Genomic DNA, 15,453 nt, shown 5'->3' with positions numbered 1-15,453 from the left:
TACAATAACATGCTACAGGTGTTTTACATGGTACTTACATGTGATGCCCAAAAAGACCTTTTTCTTTTCTCGGACATCACGGGACACAGAGCCACAGTGATTACTGATGGGTTATAGGGTATCACTAGGTATTGGACACTGGTCACACCCTAATCAGGAAGTTCAACCCCCTATATAACCCCTCCCCTTCCAGGGATACCTCAGTTTTTACACCAGTGTCTTAGGTGTTGGACGTGCATGTCCTGTGCTAAGGCTCCAAAAGGAATATCCTAAGATCCTATACTGGGGCAAGCCAGGCGACCGGATCCATTCAAAGTGTCTTTTCATGGCCGAATTGGATGGTACCCGGGCCTCGTGTCCGAAGAAACGAGGTTTTACCTGTAACGCTTCTCTTTTTAGAGAGCTGGACCCGCGGATCAGAAAATGGCTTTAAACTTCCTAATTTCTGGCGAGGTGCTTTACAGGCCCAGAACTGAAGGATCCCCCTACTGATGGGGGCCCCAGTCTCTGACGGTTTTTCCACAAACGGAGCCCACCGTGAGAGGCGAAGGCTGGGTCTGTGTAAACTGAACCCTGCGGCCTGGATAAGGTAAGAGGAGATTCCACAGAATTTTAATTCTAGTGGCTTTTCTCCTTTAAGGTGAATGCATGCTGTGCCTATTGTGACCACCGGGGGCTGCCAAGAGCACAAACCTTCTCATGTTTGATCTGTCTCAGCGTCCGCTGCATTGGCTCTTCCTCCAGCTCCAAAGGTAGATGGTGGGGGGTTTTCTCTGCTGGGATGGTCCCCCCAGGCTAGGGAAAGGCTCAGGTATGCTGTAAGGCGGGTGAGACCGCACTGTCACAGCCGCTACCGCCGCCGCCACCGAAGCCGCATTGCGATGCAGGGCCCATCACTGCCGGCCTCCTCCTTATTCCCCCAACCCCAGCCTCCCTTCAGGCTTGTCAGAAAGGGTCGGCTGGCGCGGGAAGCGCTCGTTTTTCAAAAACGAGGGGGGGGGGGGGGCGTCAGCACAGCGTCAGCGTGCCCAGACGCCCACAGTGCCAAAAAGCATGGCTATTTAAAGCACACTGTACAGGTGCTCTGAGCTTTGGAGAGACACAGAGCTGACAGTCACATGTAAGGTGGGACACAGGCATTCCCCTAGGCTGCATTCACTAAGGAACACCGGATTGGGCATTTGGTAGCAAGGCTTTTAGCCAGACTATATCGCTCAGCAGTCAGTGTTCGTTTTTGATACCTCACACCTTGTTGCTTTGCACTATGGGTAGAAGAGGTTCAAGCACCCCAAGAACCAGAGGCACTAGGGGGTCTCGTTCAGGTTCTGAGGACCCCCTTTCTGCTACACCATCCCCTCCTGAGGGACCAGGGGCAGCTGGACAGGGAGAGCCATTGGGGTTAGGGGCTACATCTGCTGCCGGCACTTCAGCCCCTGTGTACATTACACAAGAAGTTTTTTCCTCAACCATTTCTGGATTAGAGAAAAAACTAATGGCCGCGATTACATCTTCACTCAGTGAAAGAAAACGCACAAGGCCTTCCTCTGCTCCCCAAGACCCTCAGTCAGAGGAGCTCTGGGATAAAGGAGATGAATCCCTTTCAGAGGATCGGGATGGGACAGATGATTCCTCTTCGGAGGATTCAGGTGGAGAGCGACCCTCTGCAACTTCCCAAGAGGAGAAAATCTTAGTGCAGATCCTCACTGGTTTGGTCCGCTCCACATTTAAGTTGTCCCTACCTGAAACTACTACAGAAACCTCTTCTGCTTTGGGCTCACTGAAACCTTTCCAAGCAGCACATGCTTTTCCTGTTCATAATTTACTTGAAAAGCTGCTTTATTCTGAGTGGGATCACCCAGATAAGCGATTTCTTCCACCGAAAAAGTTTTCTACACTTTATCCTATGGAAGAAAAGTTTATTAAGAGGTGGGGAATACCGGCCATTGATGCGGCCATTTCCTCTGTAAATAGTAATCTGACTTGTCCTGTAGACAACGCTCAGATGCTCAAAGATCCTGTGGATAAAAAGATGGACTTCTTATTGAAAGATGTGTTCTCTTTAGCAGGATCAGTGGCCCAACCTGCAGTAGCAGCGATTGGAGTCTGTCAATACTTAAGAGACCATGTTAAACAGGTCATCAAAGTATTACCTGAACAGCAGGCCCAGGGGTTTGCTAACCTTCCTGCGGCTTTATGTTATGCTGTTGACGCCATTAGAGATTCTATCGTGCAAACCTCTCGCCTCTTGCTTGGGTTGGTGCATATACGTAGAATCTTATGGTTGAAAAACTGGTCAGCCGAAGCACCATGTAAGAAGCTTCTAGCTGGGTTTCCCTTCCGTGGTGAAAGGTTGTTTGGAGAGGACTTGGATAATTATATCAAGACGATCTCCTGTGGGAAAAGCACTCTCTTACCTGATAAGAAGAAGAGTAAGCGTCCCTCTTTTAAACGGACTCTTTCCCCAGCGCCAGGGGCATCAGCCTCCAGGCAGTCACGACGGTCTCCTCCGTCTGGAGCAAGAAACAAGAGTCAACCCCAGGGACACAAGAAATCCTGGGGGAAAAGGTCTTCTAAGCAAGACACTAAGACCTCTTCATGAAGGGGCGCCCCGCTCGCTCGAGTGGGGGGAAAGACTGCTGCAGCTCTCAGGGCCCTGGCAGAAGGACTTTCAGGACAGATGGGTGATCTCCACGGTAACCTTAGGGTACAGACTGGAGTTCCAACAATGTCCCTCTCCTCGTTTCCTCAGATCAGGTGTTCCCAGAAAGCCAGAAGAGAAGCAGTCGCTCCTTCTAGCGATAAAGCGACTTTTGTCGCAAGAGGTCATTGTGGGGGTTCCCACAAAGGATCAAGGATTGAGACTCTGTTCCAATCTTTCTATGGTCCGAAAACCAAATGGGGACGACAGACCCATTTTGGATTTGAGAGATCTGAAACGATTCCCAAGGATGCAGTCCTTTCGTTTGGAATCAATTCAGACAGTAATCTCCGTCCTGCAGGGAGGAGAATTTCTGATATCAATAGGCATCAGAGATGCAGGCCTATATGTGCCCAGTTTTCCTGCTTAACTGAAGTGTCTGCAGGCAAAAATCACTGCTCTAAGGGAGCTGATTCTGACAGTCAGGGCCAAGAAGGGTCTTTCTGTCCGCCTTTGTATGAGGCTGCAGGGGAAGATGGTGGCTTCATTCGAAGCAGTTCCCTATGCCCAGTTCCAAGCAGAACTGTTGCAATACAGTATTCTGTTGACCTGGAACAGGAAGGTGCAGGCATTAAACTTTCCAATGCACCTATCGCATGCGATGCGTCAGAGCCTCAGTTGATGGCTCATACCCGAAAACCTACAGAAGGGGAAATCCTTCCTACCGGTTGCCTGGGATCCTCTTGCAGGCAGGACGGATGCGTTGGTGATTCCGTGGCATCGGCTCTCACCGATTTATGCATTCCCTCCCATTCTGCTACTGCCACGGCTCCTTCGCAGACTCAGGCAAGAAGGGAAGTCGGCACTTCTGGTGGCCCCCGTTTGGCCCAGAAGAACCTGATAAGCAGAAATAGCAAGGATGATGGTGGGTTCCCGGTGGACCCTACCGATACACCCAGACCTGTTAGCTCAGGGTCCGGTGTTCCAGCCTGCCTCACAAATGCTAGATTTGACGGGTGAGCTATTGAATCCCACGTTCTGAAAAATCGTGGGCTTTCAGGTCCTGTCATATCTACCTTGATCAATGCAAGGAAGCCAGCTTCCAGAATGATTTATCATAGAGTCTGGAAAGCCTATGTATCCTGGTGTGAATCCAGGGGTTGGCATCCCAGGAAATATGTCATAGGTAGAATTCTGGATTTTCTACAATTAGGATTAGAGATGAAGCTGGCCTTGAGTACCATCAAGGGCCAGGTGTCGGCCTTATCAGTGTTGTTTCAACGGCCGCTTGCTTCGCATTCTCTGATCCGAAACTTTATACAGGGGGTGATGCGTCTTAATCCTCCGGTTAAGGCGCCCCTAAACCCCTGGGACTTGAACTTGGTTCTATCGGTATTACAAAAACAATCTTTTGAACCAATACGTCAGATTCCTTTGGTCTTACTGATGAGGAAACTAATTTTCCTGGTAGCTATCTCTTCTGCTAGAAGAGTATCAGAAATAGCAGCTCTTTCCTGTAAAGAGCCTTACTTGATTATACACAAGGATAGAGTGGTACTGCGCCCTCATCCTAGTTTTTTACCGAAGGTGGTTTCAGATTTTCATCTAAACCAAGACATTGTGCTACCTTCCTTTTTTCCAGAACCTTGTTCTTCGGAAGAAAGGTCATTACATTCTTTGGATGTAGTAAGAGCAGTCAAGACCTATCTGGAGGCAACTGCTCAGATTCGCAAGACGGATGTCTTGTTCGTGCTGCCGGAGGGTCCCAATAGAGGACAGGCAGCGTCAAAAGCGACCATTTCTAAATGGATTCGACAGTTGATTATTCAAGCTTACGGTTTGAAACGGAAGGTTCCCCCGTTTCAGATCAAGGCACATTCCACAAGGGCTATTGGTGCTTCTTGGGCAGTGCATCACCGGGCCTCTATGGCTCAGATCTGCAAGGCCGCAACCTGGTCTTCAGTTCATACATTCACCAGATTCTATCAGGTGGATGTGAGAAGGCATGAGGATATCGCCTTTGGGCGTAGTGTGCTGCAGACAGCGGTACAAGGTCCTCAGGTCTGATAGCACCCTACTTGGTTGTGATTTCCCCCCCCCCTCAGTTGGCATTGCTTTGGGACATCCCATCAGTAATTACTGTGGCTCTGTTTCCCGTGATGTCCGAGAAAAGAAAATAGGATTTTTTATTACAGCTTACCTGTAAAATCCTTTTCTTTCGACGGACATCACGGGACACAGAGGTCCCGCCCCTCTTCTAATACACCTATACTGCTTTGCTACAAAACTGAGGTATCCCTGGAAGGGGAGGGGTTATATAGGGGGTTGAACTTCCTGATTAGGGTGTGACCAGTGTCCAATACCTAGTGATACCCTATAACCCATCAGTAATTACTGTGGCTCTGTGTCCCGTGATGTCCGTCGAAAGAAAAGGATTTTACAGGTAAGCTGTAATAAAAAATCCTATTTTTTTGAGAAGAATGCAAACTGAAAAAGCAACCCATTACAAATCAAACAGTTTAATGTTATATCTATGAATGTAAAATAATTACATTGAATGTGTAATATGTTAAAGTAATGCACTTTTAACCTAGACATTTTTTTTCTACTGTAGTCAAAAAATAAAGTTGGGAGTATTATCACCAGCATCTCACCACCTTCAGTCAGTGTGTCAGCTCCATTAAGTGTGCCAAAACCCAAAGCTTCCTCTCCTAAGATGATTCCAAACAGCAAGCCTGCTCCTACCACTTCTCCAAATTGGGTCACTGTGTCTTTCAGGTACATGTATGAAAAAGTCATATCTGTTTTACTGAAACAAAATTGTGAAATATTGCAATCAGCGTATTACAAGATTGAGGAATGGTAAATACATTTAGCATTCCTCCCTCCACCACACACATACCACACACACGCGCGTGCAGTCCTGCTAAGCATGGCACATATACTGATGGAGACATCACTGTTATGCTTTGGCTCTCTTTGTGGCAGCCCACCATCCAATTAATCCTTGTTCTTGTAGTCATGGGTTTAAATGGGGCATTGATACTGGAATTTCCCCCACTGCCCTTGCCCCTTTGCCATTTGATCATAAACTTTTTATCTCGGAGCAAGTAGAGCGCCCAATTATCACCTCTTTGTTAAAGTGGTTGTAAACCTCAGTCAGGAAATCTGAACAAAGCACAAATATCTGTAGTGTTTACTTGTCTGTCTCCAAAGCTCTGAGTGCCATTTCTCTGCTTCGTTCCTCTGTTATCAGTCACCACTGAGAAGTTTTCCTCACACATAAGATACATTTGTGATGAGGTCTATCCTTTCTTCAGTTCATACTAGCTCATTATGCCTTTGTCTTGCAGTTTTTTTGGGGGTTTTTTTGGGAATATATTCAGAGGTTTGCACACCAAACGTAGATTAAAAAGATGGTATTTTTATTATTCCAACAAAAAAAAAATTGCTAAAATCCCACAATAAAGGTAGATTGCACATTTGACAAGGACTTGTCCTCACAAATTAAAACCTCCAAGTTTCATAGTGATTTACCTCCAAAGTAGATGCCTTACAGTGTCTTCTTGAACATTTCTTTAATGTGTTTCGTAGGACAAGGCCTGCTTTCTCTGGAAGAACAAAGCTTTCTAAATGTCTGAAAGCATGAAAAAAACATTAGCAGGCTTTACAGGGAAAAAATGTAGTTGGCCACCAGGTTTTTACACATCTCAGGAAGGATTTTGTCCCAATCTGCTTTGCAGATTCTCTCCAAGTCATTAAGGTTTCGAGGCTAACGTTTGGTACCTTGAACCTACAACCCCCTCTACATATTTTCTATGAGATTAAGGTCTGGAGACTGTCTAAGCTACTCCAGGACCTTAATGTGCTTCTTCTTGAGCCACTCCTTTGTTGCCTTGGCTGTGTGTTTTGAGTCATTGTCATGCTAGAATATACATCCATGACCCATTTTCAATGCCCTGGCTGAGGGAAGGAGTGTCTCACCCAAGTTTCCACCTCCATGGTTGACGGCGGGGATGACGTTCTTGGGCTCATAGGCAACATTCCTCCTCTTCCTCCAAACACAGCGAGTTGAGTTGATGCCAAAGAGCTCGATTTTGGTCTCATCTGACCGCAACTCTTTCACCCAGTTCTCCTCTGAATCATTCAGATGTTCATTAGCAAATTTCAGGCTGGCTTGTACGTTTGCTTTCTTGAGCATGGGGACCTTGCAGGTGCTGCAGGTTTTCAGTCCTTCACGGCGTAGTGTGTTGCCAATTTTTTCTTGGTGACTATGGCCCCAGCTGCTTTTAGATCATTGACAATATTCTTCCGTGTAGTTCTGGGCTGATTCCTCACCGTTCTCATGATCATTGAAACTCCACGAGGTGAGATCTTGCATGGAGCCCCAGACCGAGGGAGATTGACAGTTATTTTGTGTTTCTTCCATTTGCAAATAATCACACCAACTGTTGTCACCCTCTCACCAAGCTGTTTGGCAATGGTATTGTAGCCCATTCCAGCCTTGTGTAGGTCTACAATCTTGTCCCTGACATCCCTAAACAGCTCTTTGGTCTTGGCCATGGTGGAGAGAATCTGATTGCTTCTGTGGACAGGAGTCTTTTATACAGGTAACAAGCTGAGATTAAGTGTACTCCCTTTAAGAGAGTGCTCCTAATATCAGTTTGTTACTTGTATAGAAGACACCTGGGAGCCAGAAATCTTGCTTATTGATAGGGAATCAAATACTTATTTCACGCTTTAAAATGCAAATCAATTTATAACTTTTTTGTTTTTCTGGATATTTTTGTTGTTATTCTATCTCTCACTGTTTAAATAAACCTACCATTAACCACTTGCATACTGGGCACCTAAACCCCCCTCCTGCCCAGACCAATTTTCAGCTTTTAGCGCTGTCACTCTTTGAATGACAATTGCGCAGTCATACAATACTGTACCCAAATGAAATTTTTTTCCAACAAATAGAGCTTTCTTTTGGTGTTTTTTATCACCTCTGGGTTTTTTATATTTTGTTAAAAAAATTAAAAAAGACCGATTTTTAAAACAAAAAAAAAAACAAAACCATTTTATATTTTGTTAATAAATTTTGCAAACAGGTAATTTTTCTCCTTCATTGATGTACGCTGATGAGGCTACACTGATGGGCACTAACAGGCTGCACTGATGGGCACCAATAGGCTGCATTGATGGGCACTAATAAGGCAACAGTGATAGGCACTGATGGGCACTAATAGGCGGCACTGGTGGGCACTGATGGGGTGGCACTGGTGGGCACTTAGATGTGGCACAGAAGGGCATTGATAGGTGGCACTGAGGGGCACTAATAGGTGGCAGTGATGGACACTGATCGGCACTGGTAGGCGACACTGATAGGCAGCACTGCTAGGCGGCACTGATGAGGCACTGATTGGTATTGATAGGTGGCACTCGTGGGCATTGATAGGTGGCACTGATGTACTCGTGGGCACTGATTGGTGGGCACATATGAGGCCGCTTCACCGCTCCCTGCTCGGGACTGATGTCCCTTCAACAGAAGCCGGTGATGGGCTTTTTTTTCTCCTCGCGCTGTCAGCGTGAGAAGAAAAAAAAAAAACGATTACCGATCCTCTGTTCCTTTGTTTACAACACGTGATCTGCTGTCAAAGGCTGACAGCCGATCACGTGGTAAGGGGTCGGGATCGACCCCTTACTCCGATCTGTGATCACCCGAACCTCATTGACTCGGTGATCACAGTGCGCGACGGGGCGTGGCCAGGTGTTTAAGGGGAGGACGTCAATAGACGTACTCACAGCAGAGCACATCCACGCTGTAGCCGTCATTCGGCTATAGCGTGGATCTGAAGTGGTTAAAATTATAGTAAGATATATAAAATCAGCAGGGGATCACATACTTTTGTGCCTCACTGTATATACAACTTTTCATGGGTACAATGTAAATATACGTATTCCATTCATTATATGATACTACCTGTTCTAGATGTTTTTATAGATGTTGATAAAATGTGCAAGTCAATAAGAAACCGTGTAAAGCAGCAAGCTCCATTAACAAATGGACTTCAAGACCCACTGTCTCCTGTCATGGTGCGGGAATGGTTCAGTGGACAATATCTTACAGTCATCCAAAAAAAAATCGTCAAGTTGGTACCCCTGGGAACAACTGTGCCCATATGAAAACGGGCTACATAGTGTTCTACTGTTGGTGATCTGCAAGGGCAGAATTGGATAAACCCATTATAAGGCAGAGTGTATTAAGTGGGTATAGGCCCATTATGGCTTGCTTTAAAAAAATATACAGCAAGTCCCCCCCCCCCCCCCCCACTTTTACCATCTATTCCCCTGTTACCCATAAAAGTTATTTTATGGGGTATAGGGGTGTAGATGGTAAATGGGTGGGGGGATTGCTGTATATTTGGCATTATCATGGGAGAAATACCTAGGACACAATCTACCTGAGAGAGCCTGGGATAAAGCCTTTTACTCACCCACTTCACAAGCATCTCCAGTTTAGTTCAAAAACAGAATTTCAAAATATTAACTAGATGGTAAAATTGCCATGTCACAATGCACAGGATATTTCCTATGATATCCAACCACTGCTGAAAGTGAAGAAATAGTTACCTCAATCTGTCAGATCTATCAACAGGTCCTGGTTTCATCCCTATAACGCCAGAGATTACCCTTCTAGTCTTCATACCTGGGAATTCAGTCACTGTTCAGAAAGACATCTTAGGTTTTCCTGTGGCACTGAAAAACTTGAATTGAGGAATTCAGTGCACTCATTAAACATATTTATTGAATACGTATATCTGTTTGGAGCAACTGGATTAGCTACCTGCACTCTGGACACCTTCAAACCCATGTCAGACAATGATGACCTGATAGTCTTCTCAATTCCTGCAAATGCAGATGCATCTTGGTGACAGGGTGTGGGTTCCACTGGTGGAACTCCTGATCCCTCTATTCCCCCAAGTCTTCACCCTGTCTTGTTTTTTTCCCTTTACTTAATTGCACCCTCTCCCGTCTCGACTTTACATCTGTTCTTCTTTTAGCACTCACGCTGGAGCACTTGATACAGTCATAGAAGGCCACTCATGAAAAGTTCAGTTCAGTACAGGACACTATAATAGATCATTTATATTTTTCTCTTGTATTTCAGTCCCATCAGTCCTCCTGCTGTAGATCTCAGAAGAATCATGGAGATAGAAGAAAATAATCAAAAATGTGGAGCTACACCCAAATTGAATACAGGGTTGGTTCAGATATTTCTATTTCTTGTTTTATGTTACACCTCCATTCCATAGATTGTAATGTCTGACACTTGAAGATTTGAATGAGTTTGTTAAATACTATTTGCTTGAAACCTGGCAATGCAACAAATCCTACTTGCAATTTAAGAAAACTGTGGGAATAACTTTTGTTTATTGGGACGTACTGCCTCCAACTGTCATACACATGTTAAAGAATTAAAATTGAACTCCAGCTTTTGTTAAACATTACATGGCCAAGCTGGCTCAAACAAACTATATCCCTCACTAACATGTGAGGCCGCTGGATGTGCGGTATAAACTGTATGTAACTATGGCTACATACAGCATATCGCACTGTGTTCTAGGATCGAGCCGAGACCTTCCTGTCTCATTCCTGGAACACAATAGAGTCTATCTGATCGGTGCTTAGCCATTCATAGAAAGCAATGTATACTAGCAATAAATACCAAGCTTCCTCTGATTGGCAGAGGTTGGGACATCATCAGCCTGCCTCTCTGACTCAGCTAATTAGAGGAAGCTTTGTATTCGTTGCTAGAATGTATTTCTTTCTATGAATGGCTGAGTGCCAATCAGATAGACTCTACGGTTTTGGGACTCCAGACAAAACATTGACAGGAGGAAAGAGCAGACAGTTGAACTCTTGTCCAGTCACTGGTTGGGGAAGGCTAAATTTGCTCAACTTAGGCCTGTTGTCACAGACTCTTTGGGGAGAGCAATGTGTGGGGTGCCTGGTTCACAAGATTAAATAGACAATTTTAAATCCTTAGGCAGCAATAACAGTTGCTATGTATTATTATTATTATTTTTAACAAGTAAAATGTGTATTATTTTAATTGTGCATTTAGTTGTTTGCCTGGAGTTTAGCTTTAACAAAAAGACAAAAATAACTTGTGTGTGTGAATGTATTCATCATACAAATTACTTTTTTTTCTGACTCTCAAGACTACCAAGGTTTTCATTTTTAAAACCTTATGATTATTTTACAGGGTACAAAAGCCTACCATTCATGGTATAAAGCTGTCTCAGAAGCAGCGGAAAATGATGGCAATGTCTTCTAAAGAGATTGGCAGCACAGAAAGTACAGTTAACAGTGCAGCGCTTACAAATAGCAAGAGTGCACCAAAATCATGGTTAGTATACCTTTGAATAAAATGTTCCTTTTTTAGACCTGCTGCCTAAATGTAATTAATTGCTATTTGTAGTTTTGCTTTGCTTATATTTAATCCTGAATTTGTCTTAATAAAAATATATATATACAGGGCAAAGCTTTTGGACATGCTCCCCTTGAGTGTACCCCTTTAACTCCACTCTGTGAGACCTCAGCTCTTTTACTAGTGTCCTGTAGGTAATAGACCTCTTCACCCTTATGAGGAAATTACTCTGCTTAACTAGTTCCTATATAATTTAAATTCTCCAGTCAACTCTACGCTGCCTTCTACTATAACAATAGAAAACATGCATCTGGATCAGTTCAACCTTGGTAATTTTTTGGAAACGTACCAGGAGGCTATGTAAGGGGGCATTCTGTTTTGTTGCTTTGAGTACTGGATCCTGCTTGCTTGCTCACCTCAAAACTTAGTGTAATGGCTGTAGTTAGCTGTAGGGTGCTATACAACTCCATTCCTATGGTTCCCAGGCTCTAAAGACCCCTCCAGGGGTATGCCCACTGTGATGGTTCAAGCCTGGACCCATACAGGGACCAGACATTACATTGGTTCCAATGACTGTCTAGACATTACAGTGGTTCAAATAGATACTGCAAAGGAGTCAGTTTCAGGATCTAAGTCTAGTACTGGACTCAGCTCAGGCTAGAGTGTTTCTTCTGTAGAGGAAGTGAGTAGTGCAGAAACTTTAAACTCTTTGATCTCAGATTTAAGCTCTACAGTCTATGAGTTGTCTGACTCTCAATTTTTGAATGAGAGTTTCAGGCATGATGGTAGCTTCCTTTCAGGCAATCAAATTTGTCTAGTTACATTGCAAGACCTTCCTTTACATGCTGTTGTCATAGAACAAGTCAGTCAAGTCCCTGGACAGATCAAGCTATTTGACACAGAGGACCAGGTTGTCCCTCATAGCTATGAGTAAGCATCAGTAGATTTGAAACGTGTTAGCTGTTGTTCCTGTATCATCCACCTCTGATGTGACCTATTTTGGATTTTTACTCTTCTTTGTTACAATAAAGGTGCTTCATTTTTCATTGAGTGCGGCCGTCCAGGATTGTCTTTCTTCACATACCATGCAGAGCCAGCACCTGTGAGGCTGAGTAGGGCGGGGGCTTTTATCCAGGTGTTGCGGTCCTGGGAACGGCATTTCCTTTTGTAACATGATAAATACACGCAATGCATGGTATAGGCGAACAAAATTCATGATTATGGGCAAGCTTGACTTGGCACCCTTGAGTGAAGACTCGACATGTTTCATGGCGTTTACAGACAATCATCAGGAGTAGGATGCATAAATTAAGCTACAGGGTTAAAGAGATAGCAGAGCAAAATCTGGCATTTTTATTCATTTCCTATAGAGTGGATTTACTGCTGGCTTGGAGGGAACTATCTTGTCTGGGGTTGAGGCGGGAGACACTCCCCTTAGCTTCTCCCCCCTCAAAAAAAAATCCCTGGTAAACTGGGTGGATCGGACAGAGGACCATGGGAACAAGCAGCCAAAGAGCGGGCCGGACAGCCACAGCACAACTCCAGGATTTGAGGTGTATACACATAGGACATGTGCCCAGTCCTGTGAATAAATAAATAAATGAGTGGGTGAAAACAAATTGGCCAAAAGGTGAAAAAATATTTAAAAAAAAATAAAAAGGGAAGAAAATTAAAAATTTAAAAATATATAAGAAAATGGAAAAATAGAAAAATGGCGTGGCTCTGAATAAAGCAGCAATGTGTTTCCATAATGAACGTGTGTTGGCCTTGGGTGATGTGTGTGTAATTGCACCCAGGATTGCACTTGGGCGCATAATGTGTGTCAGCAACAAGGTGTGTGTAACTAAGGGTGAAAGTGAATATAATTTAATGATATGGTATGGACACATCCAAAAATGGAGTGCCAGTGTGCTACCAATACAAATAAATAATATATATATATATCCATAATAAGCATGTATGTGGATGTGTGTTTGTGTGCGTGTGTGTGTGAGTAGTCCTAGGTGATCCCCTCAATACCTGTAATGTGAGCAAGAGATACAGAGATCCTCTCCTCATGATATAATCATGTGCAGTGAGCCGCCGGCCCGCCCCTGCCGATTTATCCACGGCCCGGGGCGTGTCTCCGCCAACGTCATGCATCAACGTGATAGCAGTGTGCAGGGCGAAAGAGACTTCTGCTTCCGGTACAAAGACCACAGCGGGAGTCCGCCTGTCCCCACTGCAGCGTGAGATGGACAAAGCAGGATCACGCACCACGGTGTCAATCGGCTCTTCGTTCGGGAACGGGCTGACATGACTCCGATGCGCAAAGGTCAAGCTACCATCGCCATAGGTGATGGGTGGGGGGGAAAGAACTGGGCGCATCGCAACCCCAGAGTGAGAAGACCAATAACCAGAGCCACCACCCATGGGATGTGTCCATACCATATCATTAAATTATATTCACTTTCACCCTTAATTACACACACCTTGTTGCTGACACACATTATGAGCCCAAGTGCAATCACACATACATCACCCAAGGCTAACACATGTTACTTATAGTTAAAAAGAAAAAGAATTGCGCTAGGTGCATATAAGCTGTGAATAAATGTGAATGAAAGAGGGTCCTGCTGCTGTGCACTATAACCCCGATATGAGGGCACAAAAAACAAAATGCAATATAGAAAGTGCAGCACTGGACAGGTGAATAAATGGTGAAATTAATAAACCAATTATTATAAATGGTGAAAAAGCTCTCAGAATCAAAATGGTGACAAAATCACAATCATACGTGATAATTATATAGAGTGCTTCATAATACATGAACACATAAACTATAGATAAGTGAGAAAAATTGAAGACTTATAAAAAACATAAACGTCCATAACAGTGTATTTGATGCAAAATGTTCTATGCAGATTTCAGGGATAAATCTTCACTGTTCAGTGTTAGCCCACCACCGAATAAATACATTGAAGGCTTACCAGAAAGCCTGTGACCGCCCTTATTCAGGGGGGTCAAAACAAGCGTAGCAGACGTGGGTGAACCATCACAGGGATACTCCAAAGGACACCGTTAGGCCGATGCGTCAGGACTCCTTGCCGGATAGCCGACCAACCGACAGCGGCTGTGGATGTTTTCCAAAATCAAATCTTGGGGTATCCTCTCATGGGGCAAACTCAATAGCTCCTCTGCTGTTACTTCCAGCAATGTCTCCTCTGAAAGAGTAAGTAACAGCAGAGGAGCTATTGAGTTTTCCCCATGAGAGGATACCCCAAGATAGGATTTTGGAAAACATCCACAGCCGCTGTCGGTTGGTCGGCTATCCGGCAAGGAGTCCTGACGCATCGGCTTAACGGTGTCCTTTGGAGTATCCCTGTGGTGGTTCACCCACGTCTGCTACGCTTGTTTTGACCCCCCTGAATAAGGGCGGTCACAGGCTTTCTGGTAAGCCTTCAATTTATTTATTCGGTGGTGCGCTAACACTGAACAGTGAAGATTTATCCCTGAAATCTGCATAGAACATTTTGCATCAAATACACTGTTATGGACGTTTATGTTTTTTATAAGTCTTCAATTTTTCTCACTTATCTATAGTTTGTGTTCATGTATTATGAAGCACTCTATATAATTATCACGTATGATTGTGATTTTGTCACCATTTTGATTCTGAGAGCTTTTTCACCATTTATAATAATTGGTTTATTAATTTCACCATTTATTCACCTGTCCAGTGCTGCACTTTCTATATTACATGTTACTTATAGGAATAGATTGCTGCTTTATTCAAAGCCACACCATTTTTCCATTTTCTTATATATTTTTTAACTTTTTATTTTATCTTTTCACCTTTTAGCTCATTTGTTTTCACCCAGTCATTTATTTATTCGTTTACAGGACTGGGCACATGTCCTATGTGTATACACCTCAAATCCTGGAATTGTACTGTGGCTGTCCGGCCCGCTCTTTGGCTGCTGGTTCCCATGATCCTCTGATCCACCCGGTTTACTTGGGATTTTTTTTGGGGGGGGGTTAAGGGGAACGTCTCCCGCCTCAACCCCGGATGAGATAGTTCACTCCAAACCACCGGTAAATCCCATTTTGAGAGCTGCTGGGTCATACCTATGGGTCACCTTATAAGTAATGTATAAAACTGCCAGATTTTGCTCTCCTCTTTCCTTTAGAGAGCATAGTAAACCTTTTGATACTCTATTTGCCCATTTATTTAAACACTGTAGCTCAATTCATGCATCCTACTCCTGATGATTTGCTGTAAATGCCATGAAATTGCCTCCCCCATCCTCTGGAATGCTCTTCCCCAATCCGTCCGATTTTCTCCTACCTTATCCACTTTCAGACGATCCCTGAAAACTCATCTCTTCAGAGAAGCCTATCTGGCCCCCACCTAACA

At 44.2% G+C, this 15,453-nt stretch overlaps 1 protein-coding gene across 1 annotated transcript in view; it reads left to right on the top strand.

The window, feature by feature from the left end:
• Positions 1 to 15,453, top strand: part of IBTK (inhibitor of Bruton tyrosine kinase) — a 164,125-nt gene that overhangs the window by 115,574 nt on the left and 33,098 nt on the right. Inside the window, exons 23-25 of the mRNA XM_073626859.1 lie at positions 5,253 to 5,416; positions 9,795 to 9,887; positions 10,893 to 11,036. Of these exons, the coding sequence (XP_073482960.1) occupies positions 5,253 to 5,416; positions 9,795 to 9,887; positions 10,893 to 11,036 (401 nt within the window). The remainder of the gene's footprint in view (positions 1 to 5,252; positions 5,417 to 9,794; positions 9,888 to 10,892; positions 11,037 to 15,453) is intronic.

The sequence above is a fragment of the Aquarana catesbeiana genome, linkage group LG04 (genome assembly GCF_042186555.1).
Source record: "Aquarana catesbeiana isolate 2022-GZ linkage group LG04, ASM4218655v1, whole genome shotgun sequence".
Taxonomy (NCBI): domain Eukaryota; kingdom Metazoa; phylum Chordata; class Amphibia; order Anura; family Ranidae; genus Aquarana; species Aquarana catesbeiana.
This window is presented reverse-complemented; position numbering and strand designations above follow the sequence as displayed.